The following is a 25808-nucleotide window of genomic DNA, read 5'->3' as shown; positions in this document are numbered from 1 at the left end:
TTTTACTTGTATGCAAACACCCATATTATTGGAATATTAACAAGAGAAAAATTCTATGAAACGTATGTGGAATTATTAAGTGATACAGACTATCTTCCGGAATTACTGGACATTTTCATAAGAAAAGACAAACGGAAAGCGAATATTTCAGATTGAGAAAATGTATTCGAATAGAGTTAGTGTTTCATGTGTGTTATGCAGTGATGAAAACATTAATGTGAACTGTGTATTAAAAACTATAAAAGTATACTTACGTAACACCAATCCAATTGAATGCATGGAATGCAAGTTAAATCTTCCTCATGATTGTACTCATCTTCATAATACTGGAACATTTGCAACGAAGTACTTATCTCTTGATAAAACTCTTAGTGAACTTTTTGAAGTTTTTGAACAAGAACATAGTGAAATCTCATTTATATGGTTTATGCGTAAAATTTGTGATCTTTTAAAAAATACAGAATTTGTTGGACAGATTATTCCGTTTTTCATTTATCACACAAATGAAATTTCACCATGTGTAAATCAATATATTATCGATATTCAAGGTTTTAAAATGTCTGATAATGAATTTATCATTCGTGAGTTTTGTTTAACTGCATGCGATGATACAGTAAATTTCCATTGCTTGGTAAAATCACCAATAGATTATAATTTATTATCATTAGGATGTCAAAAACAAATTGATTGGTTAACTTTAAATTTACATGGTTTGAAATGGAATAGCAAAACTGGATATACTGTATCATGCATACGAAACCTTGTATATCAATTATGTTCAAAGACTCCATCCTTTTATTGTAAAGGTTTAGAGAAATCTCTTTGGATTAAAAGAATATTTGCATTAGATAATGTCATTGATTTAGAAACAAAACATTGTCCACCATTAAGTGAATTATGTGCAAACACATTTAATGATTATTGTAATTTTCATACAAATATTGTAAAGAAATCAGGATGTGCATATCGTAATGCACAGCAGTTGAATTATTGGTGGAAATATGAAAGATCAACAGCATTAACTAATGCATTATCAAGATTGTAATGTTTTTCTTAGGAATTGTAAATAAAATGCAGGAATGTAAGTTTAAAAAAAAAATTTTATTGAAAATTTAAGAAAAAAATTGTATATATGATAAAAAAAATAAAAAAATTGTAAACATATAATAAGAAAAAAATAAAAAAATTGAAAAAAAATTATTTCTGTTTTCCTTTTTTAAAAAATTTGTTCACATGTTTATAAACGATATCATCATTCTTTTTTAAATTTTTCTTGTTAAACATTTTTAAACACTTTTGAAATGATTGAGTGCGGATAATATGATGCAAAAAGAACAAGACAAAATACCCGCACAATACAGAATTATCATGTTGATATTGATGATTATTCGTAAAGTACATTTTAGTATTTTTCGACAAAAAGTTTTTTATTTCTTTGGGAATGTCCATAGCAAGACTGTCAAAGTAGTACCCATGTTTTTTCTTATTGATGTACACTGCGACCCAGTGGGAACCAGCAGAATCAGATGTATCAAGATTAATCACAAGTGCAGCAGGAGGTTCTACCGTTACAGGAAGTCTGTCAATAGGGTAAATTCCAGTAACACTTGCACCAGTCACTTTATCACTTAGTAACACTTTTAACAATTCGTCACTATACATGATGAAGATTATTATTTTTAATTGTAGAAGGTATGTAACTATCACTGTTATTCACATGTAAGACATAGTCATACACTTTTACATATTCACTATACAGTAATGCTTCATGAACACTGCACCTATATTGTCCGAAACGATGTTTATTATGTGCACACCGATGAACGTGAAAACTTAATGCAGTATACTTTGGACAGTTTATTTCTTCTAAATTTGTAACTTCTCTTTGAAGAATTTCTTGAAGAAAACACTTTCTATTTATTCCGTAGGTGTATATTGTTGTAGTATTTGAACAATATGATTGAAGTATTTCCTTAAGATGGGAATATTCTACATCGCCTTCGTGCCAGGTAATGCCATACACATTCTCACCTAGATATTTGTTTGTACTTACGATCGGGTCAGCTAACTTATTTAAAGGAAATGGTGGTTTAAAAATCCAATTTTGGAAAAAGGGAACGTCAGGATTTACAATGGCTAATTCTTTTACAATAAAGTCATCTTCGTTATCATGATACGCCGAGAAGTGTACAACAACCCTCATCCTACTCAACTGAATAAATTAGAAGGTGTTATCAGTATAAATATTTCTATCTTTGTCTACTTGTGCTAAGGAGTCGAATTGCGCGTACACAATGCATGTAACAGGTTCAGTTAAAGTTTCTGAAAATGATACTTTTAAATTTACAGGGGAATCGCGTACCACATCCCACGTGTTATCGTCTAAAGTTCCTGTTGGAGATAGAATAAAAGCATACAGAGCATATCCGTTTGGATACTCATCAAGAGTAACAGTATGTGAATAATTTTGATAATATATACCAGTACCTGAAATCAAAGTATAGTAACTTAGAAGATATAAATTGTTATTAAAATCAGGAGTGAGGGGGTTGGGAGGAAATGATTTTGAGCCGACTTGTAATTGCAGTTTGTTAACGTTAAAGTTTCGAAATTCAAAGGGATTAAGATGTGATTTCCCATTGAAGGCTGTGTTGGAGATGAAACCAATAACCAGTCCTTTAGGAACATTACCCAGGAAAAGATTATCAATGTTGTAAGACTTTACTTGTGCAGGTATAGTATAAGATCTTGTCTCCACTCTCGTCAGAGGTAACTTGGCCGTTTCCGAACCCATTCGTGTATTTAATTGCATAGCTAAATCTGCAGCTACATCAATACGTCGTACATGAAGAATAACTTCCTCAAGTGCAACTTTATAACTTGTATTTTCAGGGGACATTAAGCAAAAATTATCTTTACTACGATGTAGTTTTACACGTAAACTTACTTTGTTAGGAAGCATACGATCTAAACTTACAATATCAGTATGAAGACGTCCATACATTTCAAAAGATTTACTATTTTTCACCTTATTAGCACGTTTTTGAAAACCAGCATTTGTATTATCTAATTTATTAAAATTTTTTGCAGTATCTTTATGCCACAACCCACATGCTAAATGTGTTTGAGAAGCGTCATAAGAATAATTTAATAATGTTTCAATGTATGCACGATAAGGATAAGATCCTGATGAGGAACTAATTAATTTATCATTTAACGAAATATCAATTTGACTAAATAAAGAATGTAAGAAATTATTTACTGGTGCAACAGTATCATCATTAGCTAAAGTTGTACCATCAGCTTTAGTAATTTTACAACGTACATAAAGATATAGATATGCAGGATGAATAAATTCCCCTGTTTCTCCTGGAATAACAAATTCAATAGGTCCTTCTGAGGTTAATGTGGAAATAGGACGATATTCAGCATTTGTAGTTGCTTCAATAGCTGTTTGTGTCATTGGTATAGAAAAGAAATCAAATTCATTGGTACAACATTCAAAACTACTTGAATTTAGGAGCGCCATTATGAAAAGATGTCGTGTATATGTTTACGTTTTGTTGGTGGTCCAAACTTTACAATTGCAGGAGCTTTCCTCTTGCGTGACCGTCTCTTGCCGTTACCAGTTAGCAACTGTCCAACTTTATTAATTGCTTTTGTCTTTAAACTATTACCAGCTTCTTTTACACGCGCACGAACAGATTCTTTAAATGGTCGATTTTCTAATACATCACCCGCAACTTGCATACCGGTTTGTAATGCTTGACGTCCTACAGTTTTTGCACCTTGTTTAAGAAATGGTAAAGCAAAACGAAATAATCCTTTAAAGAAACTACCTATACCATGTCCCCTTTGATATACAGGTCCTGAAAAATATGGTATTCCACGTCCACGGTGATAAGTAACACGTCTTGCTCTCATCTTTTTCCTATAATTATTATTTAGCAGATGCAGGAGAGCGTTTAAAATGTAGTGTTACGGTCAGTGTCCCAGAACGAAATGGCAAATTTCGCCCTGCATGATCTTTTAATAGTATTTCAATTGTGTTAAAACAAAATTTTGCAAGTGGCATATAATGAATATCTTCAAAGGTAATTGTTTGAACTTTTCCGTATTTAATATCAGAGATTGTTGCTATACGTAATAATGGTGCTTTTGTATCACCTAAAAATTGATATTGTATAATATCTGTATATATAAAAATTTGATGTGGATATCCGATATCAACATATGGTTGTTTGAATCCACGAGATTCTTTAACAAGATCTGATTTTTCAGAAAAACCTAATTGTAAAGCTAATGTAGGCGACAATGTCACTGATTCTACACGTTCATCACATTCAACATGCACAACATTTGAAAAACTAAATTTTATAAAACTTGATATTGCGTTTAATTCCTCTAGTAAATGATGAATGGATGGATAATATCCAACAAGAATTTTACTTTTCATAGGTTCTGCATTTTTAAATTTGTACCATATAACATTTTCACCTTCAGTAACATTATAACATGTTAATGGAATATGTACTTCACTTAATCCTACATACCAATCGGATTCTGATAAACGAATATTATTTTTTAATTGATTAATAAAATGTGTTGGACTATTTGTAGGATATACATCTGTACTAGCATTTGAAACTAGTGTAATGTAAAAACTATCATCAATACTTTCAGAAATCATTTTCGTTTAAAGTGAAGTGTTAGGTTTGAAGTTCCAAAACGAAATGGTAATTTTAACCCGTGTTCATCTTTTAAGTTTACTTCTATCGTATCAAAATATTTCTTTTCAACTTTAACATAATGTGGTGAGTGAAACACAAAAGATTTTACATGACCGTGTTGTACATTATATACACTAAGTTTTCGAACTAATGGTCCTATATTTTGTTGTTGTTTTACAATATCAATGCAAACATTAATTGTATTGGGAATATTATAATCTAAATCACATGGAAATTTTCCACGTGCTAATATTAAATCAACATTTCTAACTTTTGTGTATATAACTTTTTTAACATCATGCGTATTTTCATTAATAAATCCGAAAATGTGTTGTAATCCTGGTGTAACACCAATCATACATTGATCTTCTAATTTCAAAGAATGTTTAATAACAATTTGATTTTTATTTTTTAAATAGTGTAACATACGAGCATTTTCAGGAATTAATTGTAGAATAGATTCAATTGATGAATAATATCCAGGTGTAATTGGAACATGGTGGCGTTCAACTTTACCATCGATAACACTAGTAATTATAATTTCTTCATTTTCACCAACATTGTAAAAACTCCACGGAATATTAATTTGTGTTAATGCAACACCCCATTCCCCATCACGTAAATCAATAGGTTGTGCCAATTTAACTCGAAATGATGATGTTGTATTATTATCAAAAAGATTGCTACTTGCATTTGAAGGAAGAGTAACGTAAAAGTCGTGTGTAAAGTTCGAATTCATTTTGCAGACTGAATAGAATCTGATCTAATCCACGAATTCATACTTGATGGATATCCTAACCATTTTACATACATCCACCCATTTTTACGTTTCAATACTTTTTCAATAAGATATGTTTTCTTTGAATTTATAATTACTTTTTGTAATTCTTCTGCATAAAATATTCCTTTAATTTCCTCACCGTTCCAATCTTTTAATTTGTAAGTGACAGGATCTGACTTTATACATTTGTCAACAATAAATATTTCTTGTGACCATCTAGGTAAATATCCTTTTTCTAATTTATGTTTATACTTACTAACACGAACATAATCACCCGAACTAAATTTGCAAGTTATATTTTTCTTATTCTTTTTATTTCCGTATAATGTTTCCCATACTTGATTCACATTGGAATCATTTACTTGTGCAGGTGCCATTTTAATACTTGAATGGTATGAATGATTATAATTTTTTACAATTTGATCTAATATATTAATATAACGATAAGTATTCTTTGCAGTAAAATAACGATACAATCTTTCTTTTAATGTACGTATAAAGCGTTCTGCTAACGCACACTTAATTTCGGAATGAACACTATAATGATTAATTTCATATTCTTTAAACAATTGTTTTACATGTCGATTATAAAATTCACCACCTAAATCTGTTTGTACGTTAAACACAGGTAACTTGAAATTTTTAAAAATTTTTGTTATTGCTTTTACCATTTCAGGACCTTTCTTTGTTTTTAACGGAACACAATATGCATAACGTGAAAAAATGTCAATACAACATAATATATATTTATAATTATTATTATACTTTGCAATATTTTGCATATCTGCTAAATCCATTTGTAATGTTTCATTTGGTGCACTAACATAATACTTTTTACGTTCAAAAACTTTACGAGCTGGTGCATGTAATGTATAAGCATCTTGAGAAGCTAACCATTTTTTAATTTTCTTTTTAGATAACTTTGTTTTGCGTTGTAATGTTTGTATACTTGATAAAGAATCAGGATTTGAATAATCATAATATATTTTGGATAATTTTGTCATTTTACATACTATATTCTTTCCAATGTTTAAATAAATTAGCTACTACTGCAGGACTAGGAGATTTTCTTACTTTACGAATACGTTGCCTACTACTACTACTACTACTACTACTACTACTTTTCACTTTTGATGCTGGCGTGCTAATAGGTGTACCAATAAATTCTTTAGGAACATTAAGATCTTCTAATAAATTTTTAAATTCATGAATACCTATAGGATTTCTTGAATATTTTCTTGTACGAACAACATCATTTACTAAATCTATAATATTTGAACCTGGTATTGTTTTTTCATGAATACGTACTGTACCAGACTTATCCCACTGAATTTTATTACAACTTGTCAACTGTTTTAATAATAGATCTGTTTTCCTACGAAGTGTTTTCGGTACTGATTGTAAAATGTGTGATACAAATGGTAAAATAGAAGTATTGCTATCTTGTTTGGAAGTTGTTGATGATGATGATTTTTCTTCTTCTTCTTGAATGATAGGTAAAGTAATAGGTTTATGTGAAGAAGATGTATACTGTAAATAACGATGCAAAGCTTGTTGATATAATTTCCACTTTTGTTGTACACTAAGATCACGACGTTTTAAGATGTTATTCATTTCTTCATCTAAACGTGACTGATGTGAATCTATGGATTTAAGATTCGATTGAATTTCATGTACAGCATTTTCAGGAACTAAAATCATTTTACGTAATTCTGACATATTTAACGACTAAAAATACTGCTTCCCACTGCTGCAAGAAGTGGTCCCAAGATTAACGGTAAAAGAGCACCACCTTTCTGTAGTAACAACTTTTTCTTTTTATTCAATGCAGTACGTTGCTGAGATAGAGCACGTAAGATCTTTTTATGTCTACGTAAACGTTGCTTCTGACGAGAATTTAAAGGGATGTTTCCTTTTATTGTGTTCTTAGCTACTTGAGATATTGTTCTTATTAAATCCCCTGAAGCATTTTGTAAAATTTGTTTTCGTTTGGTATTCTTGCATTTGCACAGCGCACGGAGCGTGCTGTAGTGTTGTTTCACCTTCAACATCTTGATGCAGACTAAACAAAAATTTCTGTATGCATGTCTTTTACGTTAGCGTACACATACATGATTTCATTCGGAAAAATATTTGTACGTATTCGCAATGCATCGTTTGTTTTTTGTGTCAAGTCAAATAATAAATAAGTGTGAGGCTCTCGTGTTACTTCTTCGAACACACTCACGACTTCTTTACTATACCGAGGCATAATTTGCCTTGCTAAATATTGTATTTGTAATTTATCACGTGGATTTTTAAATACTATAATATAATGTGCATTTAAACTAATATCACGTGCATGTTTTCCTTTTGGAAATAAATTTTGAATAATAAATATTACAGTTAACTTTTTGTGATGTGCATACTTTGTAAATAAATTAGCAACATCACCATTAGTTTCTGACATTAAATCATCAAGTATTAATAATGAATTTTCTTTGATTTCAAAATTATTCATGTCAGGTATTCCCTCTACAAAACGTATTTTTGCATTTGCATCTAATTTTGGTATTACTGCACCATAACACCAAACAATATCATTAAACTTTATACTAAACATTTGATCATGTTCATTAAGTAAACGATTTACAAAACAAGTTTTACCAGCCCTTGAAGGACCAGCGATTAAAATAGTAGAGGGATGTTGAAACTTTAACATCTTGTAATCAAATGAATGCATACAATAGAGACTCTGCTTTATATACACACTCACACTCATACATTGAATTTTAATATTTTCACAATCATTGATTGTTCGGAGTATACATAGTAATGAAATGGATAAAAAATCACTGGGATATAAAATTAAAGCTGAAGTGACTAGATTATACATTGTTTGCACAGCAAACGAAAATATAAAAAGAATAAAATAAATTAAGAATAAATTAAATAAATTAGGAATAAATTAAGAATAAATTAAAAAAAATAAATATTTTTACAATCGATGATGGTTCGGGGTTTCATTACACGAAAGAGACACTCATACAAGTCACATTCACTCATTCGTGGGCCTATAACCGTAAGGTACACTTGCACGTTTTCGTATTGGTTCATCGTCGGTTATGTCAGGTTCGTCAATCCGTTTTCGTTTTTTGTTGACCTCACGGTGTGTCTTTGTCTCTCTACAGCTAAAGATACGGAACCCCGGTCTACGAACGATGCTATTTGGGTTTTCTATTACTGTGGACTCTAATTGTCCAGACACTAATTTATAGAAACTCTCAAAGTTAATTTTCTGAGAGGTCCTATCATTTAGTGTTATCCCCCTAATTTTGTATATATGCCGAACATCCCCTTGGGCATTTGTTAGCCGCATTGCATAATTTTTACAGCCAAGACCAATAAAGGTTGTAAACTCCCAACCTTCAGGAATTTCATTCGTCAGATCACCCAAATAGTTTCCGAGCGGTAACAAGGGTTCCTCATCTTTTTTCTGTAAGTACATGATACTGTCAGTGTCACAGTAGATTACTCTGTCAGGTCCTACAGTCGTCAGTAGTTCGTAAAGTCTAAGTCTAGCCCACGAAGTAATAAATGCGGCTAGTATCACATTGGAAAACTCCAACGGAACGTTTTCATTTTCAATGTCTCTGTACGTGAGAATGAGATGGTCATCATCAATTGGCACCACACTTTGAATTTCATACCTTGCCGTAGTTAAATACCTAAGAAAGGTAACCTCATCACTAACGATTATACTCTGCGACATGTCTGTGCGTTGCCCCCACTTACCATACAATGAATTGAGGTATAGCTTTGCACATTGCCTCAATCCCGGGTTCATCCTAATATTGTCATAATTTAATCGTATGCCTTCATGGGCATAATATTCATCGATATATTTTTGTTTGTCTTCTTCAGTGGTACAGTAAGCAGGAAAACCAGAGGCTTCCTGCTTCATCTGAAGGAAGGAATTCACGTAGGTCCCGAACAGCCCTCCTGAATTCCCCTCTTCAGGATCTAAAAGTTCAAATTCCCATATCTCATGTATATCGATTATTTTGTAACCTTTTTTAAGAGCAAGGTGTAACTCTGGTGTACAAAATGTTCCTGTGAGAGCACACTCAGCATCGCTATGGGTACATTCGTTAGTGTTTTCTTCTTCCATGCATGTGCGGCAAAGGCCGAAAAGTAATCGACCTCCCGCAACGTATGGTAAGATCGGAAAGTAGAGGTCCTTTGGAGGGACGATTGTGCATTTGACTACACCGTGAATACTTTCCACATCTGGAAAGTCCGGTCCCGTGTGAATCTTAGGTGATTTAACCGGCATAGGTTTACGTGCCATCACCCAAGGGTATAACGATGTTACATCGGCGTAGGAAATTCGCTCATCACTCGCACAATTGACGTAGGAACGAAAGACCTCCGTGCGACCACCGTTGTAACAGTTCTTAGGAATAAGAAAATCAGGTAGATTAGTACAACGTTCTTGAACAAACTTTTGCACTTTCTTATCCGTCTTTACCTTATTGTCCCAAGAACATTCCCATATTTCGTATAGGTTTACACCTATACTTTTCAGGTACCTACGGCGGCGCATGGTTTGCTCATATCGTTTCTCCATCGTATTGTACGAGTCCTGGGCATCGTGCAAAACCGCGTCACGGTTAAAGGGGAAGCAAAGGCGGCAGGCATGGAAATAACACCCGTAAAAGTCGAAGGCAGCGTTGAGTCCTTCGTGCCATCCATCGACCTTGTACCTACCAATATACTTTTCCCCACCTCTCCTAGCATGCTGGATTTCTATCCCTAATTGGTCTTCCATATACATAAGCCATTGCATAGCTTTTGTACTATACTTGGTCTTATGATGAAATCCCAACGCGGGAATGATAGGAATAGTATTCTCCGGTAAGTGCAAGGTACGATATGTCCGCATCGCAAGACTTGCAATGGTAGATGATGTTATGAAACATTGCAAACCCTCCGTTTTCTCTTCGATGATAGCGCTAAACTTAATGACCGCTTCTGTTAGAATTCTAACATCATTCTCACAATATGCCAGCATATCCCTCTGCAGGTTAAACTCCTCGCCACTTTCCGCACGTTCTTGGTGCCAGGCTTCCAGTTGTTTTCTTTCTTCTGTGCTTCGCCCTTCAGGGTCATAGTACTCAATCGGAGGGTAGGGACCAACATAATTTTGATTTTCTTCAGTATTGAATAAATATGGGAAATCTCCCTTCTTTAAATTTTGACTAAGGCCTAACGTTTTTGGTAATTTGGATAATTTGACGCCAATATAAAGGTAAGAGTCGCGGAAAAAGATACGATTACCTATGCTGATATTAAAAATCTTTTGACCCTGAATAAGGACACTGGGTACAATATGCTGGTCTTCTATTAGAGTTCTAAGACAGAAAAGACCATCGTAGCGACTACCATTATGCGCGATTGCCACGATTTTCTGAAAGACAGGACGCTCTACTAACACATGGTTAATAAAAGCCGTCATTGTCTTAAAAGAAAACGAACGATTTCCAACATTGTCACCGCACGTTTTACAGGGCTCATCGATACCTTTTCTTATACAGGCGTGACAAACATGACGACAGCACACCAGTACAACTTCGTGTTCCCTTTCACCGCGATCATTCGGTGCCTTCAACATCGTCTCTACATCATAGGTGATGTACATAAACCTTTTCGTATGAAGAGGTCGCTGTCTCTGAACAAAACATGTATGGTTTGTATCAACATACGCACGGCACGTTGAACAATAATGTTCACCACACATGTGATCAGATTTTCGACTTCTCTTATCAAAGATGACGCCACAATTGATGCAGAGCTTTACATTATCACATACAGATCTAGCCGCTTTATTAGGTGTCAGATGATTATTAAAGCATTCACCTTCAGCAAACTCTCTATTGCATGCATTGCATTTAATTTTGTTTGCAGTATAATCGCGTTCGTGAGTATGTTCGCAATAAGTACATCGAGTTTTACACTTGTGTGCATGTGACCTTTCATCATAAGCTTCCAAACAATAATAACAATACTTTCGTGCCTTAAGGAAAGTTCTAATGTTACGAATAGGTTCGAAATGACCAATAGTGTTACCTCTTCGATAAAGGATAAAAATCTTATTTTCTGCCGGTTCTCCCGGGTAACGTATTATATATTCCCGGTTATTCTTTTCATGCTCCTCATAAACTACGATTTGATATTCCCCTTTCAAATATGTTTGAAAGAGGTCCAGATCGGAAAAGTCACAACCTTGCTTACTTTCAACGTTAACCCCTGCCATCTCGCAGAGAACTTCTGCTTTAAGAAGCCATGTATCGGAGTTTTCTCTTTTTAAATTATACAAATCATCTTTTGTACCGTGGAGCTTTACTTGGCCCCATACAATGGCCATAGGGAGACAGTAAATATTTCTATTTTCAATACGAATTAATCGTTTTTCTAAGTAATCTTGATATTTTGCATATTTGTCAACGGCACTCGTTGTATTATTTCTTCCCTGGCCGTGCATACTCTCAGCGATATGGAATCGAAACAATAGTTCTTGCCCCAAAAGGAACACTTCATTCGAATTTAATACACGTTCGATTGAAGTGAGGACTGTCCTAGCAGAGAAATTGCCCTTTCTTCTAAATGGAACGTACACTGGTTTGTTGTTGGTACTATTACTACTCTCTATGTATAAGCCAATGTAGTCCGAGGGGCGTGCATTGGAGATCACATGTTCCAACGCAAAATTAACTAAGCTTTCGATATAAGCCTCTGGGTTATTAATATTCCTTTCATCACCCACAGGTCTGACGGCAATTTCATGTCCCGTAAGATGAAACTTACGAAACCTTTGTCTGCTTTCTCTTATAACTTCGAAATTACTATTTCTTTGATTATCCCCGCCATTATTATTATCACTACCACTACCACCTGTACTACCACTATTAGGACTACTAATAGTACCAGTTGTACTATTGTTGTTGTTTATGTTGCCATGTCCAACCATTGCTGGAACATTGGCATATGACGGGTTAGGCTGAGGAGTAAAAATCATTTGGTCCCCATAGTCATGATTATCCTGTACACAGTATTCAGGCGGATTGTATACAGGATTTTCTCCCTGGACTTGTTGCGTGGGTATAACCACAGCATTGTCCTCGTTTTGAACCAAACTCCTCATTTCTTCAGCTGATATTTCATCGGAATTTTGAGTGCCAATCCCATTTACTTCATCCAAGAAAGCTAAATCTTCATTTGTTAATTGATATAGATTATTAGGACTCAAGTTATGATTTTCTTGAGCGGGCATGACTATGGCATTATTTGTGGATGGGATTAAGCACGGTTCCGAAACAAAGCGCGTGCCAAAATCAAAAAAGTCCGATAACTCTGTATCTTTTATCCTATCCACCTGACCTTCCCCACATGATAATAAATAAAAGAGTTTTGACTGCGCCGATTCGTAAGTATCACATGTACGGAAAAATCCATACAAAAATAAATCTAATATATCAGCACTGCTTACGCAGTGCTGGAGAAGTAATGTATCATTACCTTCGAAGGCACGAAGGGCGCGTAGGAGTGCATCGCATCTCCCCGAGCCCCGATATCCCAGCCTGTTCAATTCCATGATGGCTTTCCAGGTACTGAAGACCCTCGGGTGCTCGTTGAAACCGCGCACCAATTCCTGGAGATAAATTTCATCAACCATATTCAATTCTTCGGACGGGCAGAAGAAATCCATCTGAAAGAAATAAGACAAAAAAAAAACTATTTTGAGTTATCAAGTTGACGTTAATATATCAGTTGAATATAAAAGAGAGAGAGAAAGCACATTCAATTACTTTCAACCTATAGTTATATTTTAATAATATGTACATAAAAAGCAAACACTTATTTTCAATCTATAGTCAAATAATGATATGTAAATAAAAAGCATTCACTTATTTTCAATCTATAGTCAAATAATGATATGTAAATAAAAAGCATTCACTTATTTTCAATCTATAGTCAAATAATGATATGTAAATAGAAAGCAATTTGTTCAATTTATGAAAAAAAAATCAATAAAAATATATTGAGTTGTAAACTATTCTTTTAAAATATACAGACACAATAAGTCTCTCTCTGTTCATTAATATTGGTTAAATACAGCTCAAACATGTATAATTTCTTTTTTTTTAAAAACAATAAGTGAAGAAATACACACCTTTCAAGCCTCAGTTGTTCGTTCACAAAACCAAAAAAGAAGAAAAATGTCGACACTGTGTCGCTGTAAGTCTAAACAAAAATGTTTGGGTGTTCTATTTGTGCTGCTACCACCACTCAAGGTTCGGCAAAGCTTCAATGTCTGGAATACAATAGGCTTGAATCAATTTCTTTATACTTTATTTAATAGTATTAAAACTATATAGTTAATTAATTAAGATGCGCTAAAGCTTGTCCTTGATCTTACACGTACGCTGCCGTGAAAGGAAATGATACCCCTACACACCAAATGCATGTTATATCGTGTCCTATCATGTATTGCACAACCACTACTACTAGTGACACCTATCGGCAAAAGTCATAATTAAAGATTAGTTGTGCGTTGAAAGTTCCGCAGTGCTGACGCGTGTGCGACAAAGTTCCGTATATTTCTCAGGTGAGTATAGTATATATGTTTTCATTGTGTAATAAACCATAGCACATGCTTGTATATTCTGTTGGTCTTAATATTCTATCAAACTATTGAAGATCAAACGCATATAAGTAAAACTATTGGGTTAAATAAGGAATATAAACCCATGTCTTTCAGTGACAGAACAAGTATTTACTTAAGTGGTGCGGTACCACATCATTTCTGGGGTATGAAGCCCCAGTCTTTCAGTGAGGGTTCCCCCTCTACTAGTACTGCTGCATACATTTACATTGAAATCCTAGTGCCTCACTGCGAAATCCATGTATAAAACAAGTAACGTTCAGTAATGGGTGACATTACTCTTAAGGATGGGTATACCCCCTCTTCACCACGCAACAGAGCGCGTTCACTATTTGGAAAAGTTATGAGGGGAAATTCACTCCGGGTATAGCCCCCCTCTTCCTCCACGCAAAAAGAGCGCGTTCACACTGCATTGGATTCTCTTTCTGCATCCCTAACAAGATATTTCGTATTTCATTTCATTTTTACAAAGCCAATATTCATTTTTTTCTCACTCATTACCTTGCTTAATATAGAGTTAGTATGTACAAAAACCATGTGACTACCATATGATTAAGATTCTGAATACTGCAACACATGTTAAAAATACGCAAGTTCATATTTTATATATATTCCCATCACTTATTCAGAAATAAAGAACCTTAAATTTCTCTCACTTAATTACATTCGTTTATTCGTCATGTCTTGGAAAAGAACCGTTTGAGTATTCACTACGTTTCGTGATAAACAAGCTATTCTAACACGAATTCAAAGGGAAAAATGAATCAATGAACGTAGTTCTTTTCTTTCGAGTCTAACTGTGGGAAAGAAAAGTCTACACATTTACGTAAAAATTGCAATATTCACATGTATCTTGGAAATTGCATCCACTACAACTAAGAACTCTTTATATAAGTACATTTTTCAGTGTGAAAACACATTAAAACACTTTTTCGCGGATCTAAACACTTTTTGTTCACTTCTGAACACTTTGTGAATACATCTGTACACTTAATACTGACTGATTTTCTAAATATTAGGGATACAAGCAAGACAAATGTCTATCTTTTCTGTTGAACTTAATTATTTTACACTAAACAATATATTTTGAACATTATCTGTAGTAAATATTGAATATGTATCTGTTCTAAAAGTGTTCTTTATGTGTAAATTGCTTATTTTCCGAAAAGACAATCCAATATGAATACAGATTCATGACAAATCATTCAGACACAATGTATTTATATAAAATCTACCATCAAAAATATTGGACAGTACGCAATTCTGTTTAATCACAATTTCAGTTATAAAGATTCAAAGAAATTGCACACTTGATTTTTTGCCGTAAAGTCCATCAGTGGCGGTTCTTAAGGGATGTCACCACGCATTTCTAAAACTATAAAGTATCTCATTGACGGATCTTAAGGGACATCACCATACATTTCTAAAACTATAAGTCCAACCGTCATTGGCGATTCTTAAGGGACGTCACCACGCATTTCTAAAACTATAAAGTATCTCATTGACGGATCTTAAGGGACATCACCACGCATTTCTAAAACTATAAGTCCAACCGTCATTGGCGGTTCTTAAGGGACGTCACCATGCATTTCTAAAACTATAAAGTATCTCATTCACGGTTCTTAACGGATGTCACTACGCATTTTTCTCTAAAAAGATTAACACTGCCAAGATATTTTTCGTGTCCCCCACATATTCTTAACTATAATATAATAATGCTAGTTCCATTCTTCACTCTTTCCTGTGGTCAACTTGTCCAAAAACACAACCGAAACGGAATCAAAACTCAAACATAGTATTCAAACAATTAAAAAAAAAAAAAAAAACAAATATTTCGTTCCTTCGTGGTGACCGTTCAGGAAGCTAGCTTTTCCCTGTTGGGTGTTATGCCCCGCATGTATGGATCCCCACTGTTTGGCAAACACGAAAAGCAATATAAGTCAAACGCGGTTCCCTCAGGTTTGGGGGGCTATGCACCCATGTATGCTTCCCCTCGGTTTTCGATAAACACATAAGGCGTTATAAGTCACACGCGGATCCCTAAGGTTTGGGGGGTTATGCACCCATGCACGGCTCCCCTCCCGATTTTCGGTAAGCACGGAATGCGTTATAAGGCAGCCGCGATTCCCCTGTTTGGGGGACTATCCCTCATGCACAGCTCCCCTCCCGATTTTCGGTAAACACGAAAGGGGTTATAAGTCAGCCGCGATTCCCCTGTTTGGGGGACTATCCCTCATGCACAGCTCCCCCGATTTTCGGTAAGCACGGAATGCGTTATAAGGCAGCCGCGATTCCCCTGTTTGGGGGACTATCCCTCATGCACAGCTCCCCCGATTTTGGCTCGATATGCTCCCCACAAGTTAAAACATATTGGCAAACTCAGTTCGTTTCTACACCGTGTTAATTATTTTCATAAGAAAAAACAATATGTGTTAATTTTCTAGGGGAGTCCCACCATTCGATACTTATGCAAATATATCTAATCAATTATAATGATATAAAACTTACTTGAATATAATATCTTCTTCTTTGAACAAACACAGAAAAAAATCCAGAAAAAACACTTTAAAGAAGCAAGGCAGAAGCAAGGTAGAAAACTTCACGAGCAAAATTGTTAATACAGGAAATGTGTACTCCATTTATATAATATATTTTTTTATTTATTCATTAACATAAGGGGAATGGAATAGGGGGAGAAAAAAATAAAGTAAATGAATTTGCCTTGTAATACAGCATTGCCTCAGTCTGCAAAGAAGCAGAAAAGAATTCCTTTGTCGGTCTCTTGCCGAATCGAAGCAAATATTTCTTTTCTATAGAGGTAATACCATGGAATTTTCACACAATGCCTAAAGTTTGAAAAACATCGCCAGCATGTCTCAATTCATACCTTAAAGACGCCAAATTGTCGTATTTTTCACAGCAAATAGTTGTTTACCAAGCAATAAAATTCGTTAGTTGGGTTCAGCCGACAATGTTCCTAAATTTTAAAATTCCGGCTTTATTCAGTAAGCTATATAGCTATCATTTCAACAACTGTTTCAATAACTTGTATTTTGCCGAAAAGAACAGCATAATTATTGTATGTGGGAATACACAAAACCATTCTACAGGTTCTTTTTTGTGTGTGTGTTGTTTTGCAAAATCAAAATGAAGGACAACCATTTATTCATCAGGTTATTGGCAATGAGTACAAGGACAGCCTGGCAATACCTTGTTTGTTTGTCTGAATGGGCGGGGAAGAGCTTGTTGTCCGCAAACCATCCACCAGAACTGGTTTGAAAAAACACCCTTTGTGAGGAAAAATGTGTCAGTTATCGCCGTTGGGGGAGAGAAGGTATAAGCATGTTCACACAGGATGCAGCCAAAGAGTGGCAGTGAGGGGTGGGGAAAAATGTGTGTCACTTGTCGCAGGGTAAAAACCTGATCACACAGAATGCGGTCAAGAGATGCGGGGGAAGGGTGGGGAGCGGGTAGAAACTTGTTCACACAAGACATTGATGATGGAAAGAGAGGTGGGGAAAGGGTTGGTTCTCCCGTTCCCTCAAACTAGAGGGAGTGATTGGCCCCCATGGTTAAACATTGGAGGTGGAGCAAACTGGTTTTTTCCTGGCCAATCATATCGCAAGGTTGTTTGCATAGGGTGTGAGAAACTGAACTTCAATCTTCACCCTCAGTATTGCAATGGCGCTTGGAGAGAACACAGAACCTTGCGTATCTGCGAATTTCGTACTGAGCGCCGCTGAAAAATAGCAAAGTTAAGTCTGTCATTTAAGAGCCAAGCAAGCTAAACGAAAGAAGTGCAGTTCGCAACAAGAAAAAATAGATGAAAATAAATAAATATTTCTTCCTATCCTTCCTTTTTCCCTCCCATCTTAATACTTTACTCCGTAAAACAACGCACCATTAAAAATCGTTGCTAAACATTGGAGCTTAAAGGGTGTAATCATATTCATTATTCATAATTTTCTAGTTCAAATAAGAGTGTTCAATTAGTTACGAGCTTTACAAGTCAGATCATAATTAAATTAATGGGGAAAAAACTTGTGGGAGCTAAGGAACGCGTTCAATAACGTATACCATTGCTCTAATTATCTAAATCATAGTTTTAATTCTAATTTGATTATAATTTCGATTCAATAAACGTATTAAATCATGTTTAAAGCTAGGAACAGCGATCAAAGCCGTATCCTCAATCAAAAACCGTGTTGGATCGCATTTGAAACTAGGGATTGCGTTCAATGACGTATACCATTGCTCTAATTATCTAAATCATAGTTTTAATTCTAATTTGATTATAATTTCGATTCAATAAACGTATTAAATCATGTTTAAAGCTAAGAACAGCATTCAAAGCCGTATCCTCAATCAAAAATCGTGTTGTTTCATGTTTGAAGCTAGGGATCGCGTTCAATGACGTATACCAATGCTCTAATTATCTAAATCATAGTTTTAATTCTAATTTGATTATAATTTCGATTCAAGAATCGTATAGGAGCGTGTTTCAACAAGAAAGAAGGTCATTCCACTTTTCCAAACAACCTCTATTGCACAAGTAATAAAACCACTTCCCCCAGAAACCTCCCCCAAGGACGGGACCGGCCTCTCCAAGGCCGACACGGCCATATTGACATCGAAAGTCGTTAGGTAATAAAGCAATTAAGGGGGCAATAAAAGCTATTGTCTACGAGAAATAGCGACAGGTCTACTGATATTTCCCCCAACTACATCCCCCTGTTGAAATATGCTCCTGTTACCTCATGTGATGTGGAGAGATCATTCTCTGCATACAAGAATATTTTATCCGATCGCCGACAAAATTTTACTTCTGATCATTTGGAAATGTACCTTGTAACCCATAGTGCAACAACACACAGTTAAACTGCAGGCACATCTTTTGTAAGCGCTTTATTTCAAATTAAAAATGTTCATTAGTGGAAATATTCTTCAATCTTAGTTCAGCTGGTATTGTTTAAAAGATGTAGGACTGCTTTTCCCTGCATGAAATACATATATATAAAACAATACATTTCTTCCTAACTTGCTTTTAGTATTTAGATTTGTATATTGCGATAATAGGTGCCAGTGCATCGGGTCTCTGGTTCGATCCCAACTCGCGCAAAGTGAACTTTGTGGTGGACAAATACCGTGTGCATTTTCTAGGTGTTCTCCCGTGTCCTCCCACTTTCTTCATTCCACCATTTCATTCATTTCTCATCATCACCGTTTCCTTTAGCCTAGCCGGCATTTCATTTCATTTCATTTATTTTTGGCTCTCATTATATCAAGGGCGAGGATATCCACAGTATATTTTGAAGCATTATGAGTGCTCAGTCACACACATACAAATTTTATGAAAGAAATGTGAAATACTTTTTGTGCACTTCACAATTTTGAAACTTAAAAACACCTAATATATATTTACGAAACTTTTTTTAACACATAAGATGTTAATATTTTTGAATTACGTTTTAAATTGATTTTTCTCTAAGGATACCAAACCGTATACAAATATGTAAGTGCTACACTTGTAAAATTCAAGTTAAAGTTATAAAATACCAGTAAGTAGACACTAGTGAACTCTTCAGTCATGTAGGACAAGTTTAAGACGGGGAACACTTTTCAGAAAATTCGGTCTCCGCTAGATTTCCGGAACTTCTTGCATATTTTGAAACTTCCTCTTGGATATATGATTAACAAATGTATAGTGGACACAGGCCAATCGCGTGGGCGGGGCGACCCGGGCAATCACCCCGGGCGCCGCGACGACAAATGAACAAAATTCAAGAAATTCAGATTAAGTTGGTAAATAATTTTTAAAAAAAAATGTTAATACAGATATCTTAATAATGATTAGGCAATGGCTAAGTAAAATTACCGCTAATGTAAAACATCGTATAGGATTATTCAATGAGAACTCTTTCCAGCCCTTAGTGAGAAGAGATTTTATCTTGGAAAACCGACCGAGATCTGCTATAGATACTTCTTATCCGTATGACAGTTTGGTACAAACTGAAGAAACTTCAATAGAATTCAATAACATTTCTTTATTCCAATTTCGTCCAATAACTGCAGTACTACAATGCAAGGCGCACCTTGCTGGTTTATTTAATATTTTTATATCAATGTACAGATTTATATTGTTATTAATAATATGCAAAATGGAACTAGTATATATCACTATGCCTGGTCTTGGTTATATTTATGAAGTAATAATAATAATAATAATAATAATAATAATAATAATAATAATAATAATAATAATAATAATAATATAGTAGTTTATCTAGTTAATTTTTATATTGAATTGTAAAGGACTTGTATATTATGTATTAATGACTTTTTTTTAGGGTGGAAACACTTTTCGCCGGGTTTGAATAAACGATTTTTTTTACCTCTGAAGAGGAAACTCTTATTCCCTGCCCTCCGCGGAAAGTTCCTTAGCTAGTCTCCGTGGACTACTATAAATACGAGACGAAATTGGGTAACAGGGCTTCACTTTCTGGAGACAACTACTGAATGATGTGTTTTTTATTGGTTGGAGGTTCTGAATGAGGATCTGGTTAGGCATTAATACTTTTGGATCTAGCCCTGAGAGATAGGCTGTATAGGAAGTTTCTAGTAAGAACAAAAGTAGGGATGTTGTTTGTTAGGAATACCACTGAGTAATGTGGTCTTACGTTATTTGGTTCTGAGCAAGAAGCGAGGTTTCTTTTTTCCTTTTTTTCCCCTTTTTTTTAGCGGATATATCCTTATGAATCCGGTTAGTTCTAACTTAGAGTTTCATAATATTAAATTTGTTCGAAATGTAGGACGGAAAATTTGAGAAGTGTTTCAGGTGGAACTTAATTAGGAAGTAATTAATGTTTAATTTCTCGATTCCCAAAAGAGAAGAGGAATTTCGGAAGGAATAGAGGAGATTGGACATAAGTGATGTTCAATAGAGCACATAGCGAGAGTTCGTTTTGTAATATTATGAGAATGGATTCTATAGTTGGGACTCTACGTTATTGAGGCCTAGTCTTGAAAAATAGAAGAAGCTGATAGAGAAATTCCTTGTCATCACTTACACATTGGGCTTTAATATTTGTATTGTTATTTGTATATTCTATACTATTACTATGTTGATGTGCATCAAATTCAAAATAGACAAGAATAGCACTTGATTTCAAGAATTCAAAACCTGACGTCATTAACTTTTATGTTTTAACTACAAAAGCCATTCAAAAGCCTGTTGACATAATACTAACTTCTTTTATTTTACATTATTATCTTACATTCCATATTTAAATCTAGGGATACAGATTAAACTCTGGTTGTTTTTCATGACACATTGAGGAAGGGGGAATTCTCGCCCCGGGCGCTTACAACCCACGCGACGGTCCTGAGTGGATATGGGATAATTGTAGGTCTACATTTTAACTTTGAAACGAATTGTCCAATGAATGTGTAAGTTCATTTTGAGAGTGATTTATTCAAGATTGATTTCAAGTTTAGCGCCTATTTCAGCACCAAGTACGAATGTACTGCTAAAATTTTTGGAGTGATTCGCTTTTTACCGTTTTCAGAAACAGTATATACTCACTCTTATTCCCTCCGTTATATCCATAATTTAAAGTGAGTATAAGCAAACTATAAAAAATTATGTGGATATGCGCCGTATACCCTTCATTACATTCCTGGTACCAAACTACGTAAGACGTAGAAACATAGCTTAACGTGGGATCCGCACCACATAAACTCAGAAAATAGAACCCGGATCTCCTGTGCGACAGGCCTGTCTGCTAACTATACAGGTTGGAAGGTAACTCCAGCAAAAACTTTGGGAGTTGATTCTTCATATGAAATGAAAGAAAATACTTCAAATAAATATGGGTCGGAAAACGTCTCCTTTCAGAGATATAAACCGACGAAAATTACATTAAAATTGCCCTGACTTGAAAACCATAGCATCTAGCCCAAGGAATCCAAGAAATTACACAGGAACTAAAATGCACTCTATTTAAATGTCCATGTGGTAGCAGAGAAACAAATGCATTATTAGTACTGAAAGAATAATCCCCATACTCCAACTTCCTTTACGCAGTACATTTCGCCGATAACGGAGGATGATAAAACATGGATATTTCGATAGAGCGAATACTAGTTCCTGTGTGATGATTTGAACTGTTTGCGATAGATATTATAGTTTTGAATTTTCGGCACCTATTAACTCTGAACGGAGGAACTCTGTTTCAACCCATGTTTGATACTTTTTTTTCTTTCATTTCATATAAGGAATAAACGCTCTAAGGTTTTCGGTGGAGTTACCTTCTATCCTGCATAACCACGAGAGATCATTTGCTCTAGAATCGTAATCTAATTCCATAAAACAGCATGGATGTATGGATTCGATTTTAATTTGCATAATCGATTTATTATGCATCAATTTTAATGCATCATGTAAATATTATAGTGTCTTCATTTCATCATCATCATCATCATAGGTATTCTGCCTTTATTGGCAGGTCACTTGCCGCAGCTGAGAAGCTTTTACGCTCCACGGTCCTCCGCTAACTTTTTCGTCTTCGCGTATGATCTTTCTGTTTTTATATCATCCATTAATTGTAGTCTCCTTCGCCCCTTCCGTCTCTTTCACTGCACCATACCCTCTATTACGTCCCTCATGATACAATCTCTTCTTAGGCAATGTCCCAACCAGTTTCTCTTCCTCTTCCTAATAATATCTAAAAGTGTTCTTTTCTCACCCACCATTTCTAACACTCTCTCATTCGTTTTGCGCTCGACACAACTAATTCTTTCCATTCTTCTCCACACCCACAATAGTGTCTTCATTTAGAAGATAATAAATAAATTAAATATATTAGAAAACAAACTTGTTAACTTTTAACAATCATTTAATTTTTTGTAAATTACAACGTTAATAAGTATGAATGTTAATGGATACATAACCAAATGATTTTTAAATAATCGATTGAGAAATCAATATAATGATGTAAGTTGAGCAGTGTTGGGAACAAATTATTTTCCACATCATGTATAGTTTGAATTCTTTGCCCTGTCTAAAGAATTTGATATTAAATTCAGCAATTTTGAACGTGATACATAAGCTGGATATATAAATATGCAATAACAGACAAATTCTGACCAAAGCATATATTAACTAATAAATAAATGCGTTACAGTTTCGGCAAATTAACTTTGCCTTCATCAGACACATTAAGAAATACAATTTCTAAGATTACAGCTTATGTACTTCTTAAAGTGAGAGGAGGTATTCCATGAACCAATCATATTCGTCCTTTCCTTTAACAATTTTTAATTAATACACATGCAACGTTTAATGATCAACTTTCACTTAAGAGCTAAACTTTTAATTGGCACACCTGTGTATGAATAACTTTCACTTTTGAAAAACATAAACTTTTAATTGTCTATCCGTTGTTCAATACACCTGTTTTAACCTCTTCTTTCTTCTCTGTTTTATCCAATATCTTTCTCCATACATCATGTATATTTAGTCCGCTATTCCAATTCATAAGTTTCTCGCTTCCTTCCTTTCTTATCCATTCTGCCTCTTTCCATTTTCTTATAATGCTTCTTTCCTCCTTTTCCAGCCCCTTTACGCCTTCCCAGTTTATTTCATGTCCTGTCTCCCTTACATGTTTATATATAGCGTTAGTATCTCACTTCAATCAAACGTCGTCCCTGTGCTTTTTAATCCTTTCTTGTAACCTCTTTCCTGTTTCCCCTACATAACTCATATCACATTCTTTGCATTTAATTCTATATACAACCCCTTCATCACTTATTTGAATCTCTGTTACCTTCCTTTTCCTCGTTCGCAACGCATCTAACATTCTTCTGCTACCTTTTCTGTACGTTCTTACTCCTCCTTTTCTCAACAAGTTTTTTAAGACTTCCGTTTTTTCTCCAATGCTCTCTATCCCGAACCATCTTTTCTTTTTTCTTCTCTATCTTCTCACTTCCTTCTGCCTTCTGCCCTCTTCTGTCTTGCTATTCTTCTTCAATCTATCCTCACTATATCCATTCTGCATTAATAAACTGTGAAATTGCTCTATGTCTTCTTTTCTCTTCTCGTCATCACTGTCTATCATTCTTATCCTTCTCTCCATGTTTCTAATAAAGTTCCTTTTAGTTCCTTCATCTACATCACTTCTTCTATGGCAATATACACCTGCTGAACATTGTTTTCTAAACCATGTTGTTTCAAATTTCCCTCCTACTTTCCTTATTGTCATATCTAAAATGTTTATTTTCCCCTCTTCCTCTAATTCTACCTCCAGGCTTATTCCTTTTTCTTTATCTTCTATCCTTCACACAAATTGCTCTAATTGTCTCTTCGTTCCTTTCCAAATACCTAAACAATCATCCACATTCCTCCAAAACATAATCAGTCTTTCGCCTCCTTCCTCCTTAACTTTCTCTTCCCATTTATTCATCACAATTTCTGATAACACTGGGCTTAGTTTCGATCCTATACTTAGCCCTTCCTTTATTTTCACTAATTTTTCTCCTATCGTACACACTGTTCTCCCATATCAGTTTTAATGCTTTCATCACTTTATCTTTCTTCCATTTCCTTATTGTTCTATTCTCCATTTCTTTTTCCAATACCTTCAAAATATAATCCCTTCTTAAGCTGGGAAACATTACTTTGACGTCTACGCTAAACATCAGTGTTCTCTCATTTCTTCTTCCTACTTTCTCTATCATCCTCTTGACTTCTTCTGTATTCTTAACTCTATTACTTACTTGTTCTCCCCTTATTTCCTCTGCTATTATCTTTATTTCTTCTTCTAATGGTTGAAAGATATTCTTTCTGCAATCCATTACTGGTCTCAACTTTACCTCTTTTTTGTGTATCTTCGGGAATCCTTTCATATCCGGAATTCTCCCTTTTTCGTCTAATAACTTTCTAAAGCCTGCCTTCTTCGCATTCTTTATTATCTCCTCTTTTACTTCTTCTTTCATCTTTCTCTCACCTATCACCTTGTATGTCTCGTCGCATAATTCATCTAATTTCTCTTTGTACCATTTTTCTTCCATTACTACTACTGCTCCTCCTTTATCGGCTTGTTGTATAACAATGTCTTTCCTTCGTCTCAAGCTCTTAAATTCTTCTTTCTCTTCTTTTGTAAGATTCCCTATTTGCTTGTTCATATTCTGCCTCACTATAGCAGCAGCTTTTCTTCTTATCGTGTTCCTTTCTTCCTCTTCTTTTATGCCCATAATTGCTTGTTCCACTGAAAAAAACTAATTCCCTTGTATTCGTCTTTTCTTCCTTCACTTTGAACTTGTATCCCAAATCAAGGCACTTTTCTTCTTCTTCTTCCTTTAGTATTACGTTTCCTATCTTCACAACTCTATTTGCTTTTCCCTTTTTTCTTTCTCTCCATCCTAAATTCTTCCCTTTCTTTTCCAATCTTTGCCACTCTTTCTTTTGAAACCTAATTTCCCATTCACTTAGGCTTTTCAATATTTCTTCTCTCTAAGCAGATTTCTAAGAGACAGCAAATAAAATTCTTAAGAAAATGTTTGGAGGAAAACACAACACCGAAAGGACTGAGGATTG

At 34.7% G+C, this 25808-nt stretch overlaps 1 protein-coding gene across 1 annotated transcript in view; it reads right to left on the bottom strand.

Annotated features, from left to right (window-relative positions):
* Positions 1-25465, bottom strand: part of LOC145661155 (uncharacterized) — a 47012-nt gene extending 21547 nt beyond the window's left edge. The window contains exon 1 of the mRNA XM_081726605.1: positions 24851-25465. Coding sequence (XP_081582731.1) covers positions 24851-25465 — 615 coding nt within the window. The remainder of the gene's footprint in view (positions 1-24850) is intronic.
* Between the last annotated feature and the right edge of the window lie 343 nt (positions 25466-25808).

The sequence above is a fragment of the Thermobia domestica genome, chromosome 9 (assembly GCF_964235325.1).
Source record: "Thermobia domestica chromosome 9, izTheDome1.hap1.1, whole genome shotgun sequence".
NCBI classification, from domain to species: Eukaryota; Metazoa; Arthropoda; class Insecta; order Zygentoma; family Lepismatidae; genus Thermobia; species Thermobia domestica.
This window is presented reverse-complemented; position numbering and strand designations above follow the sequence as displayed.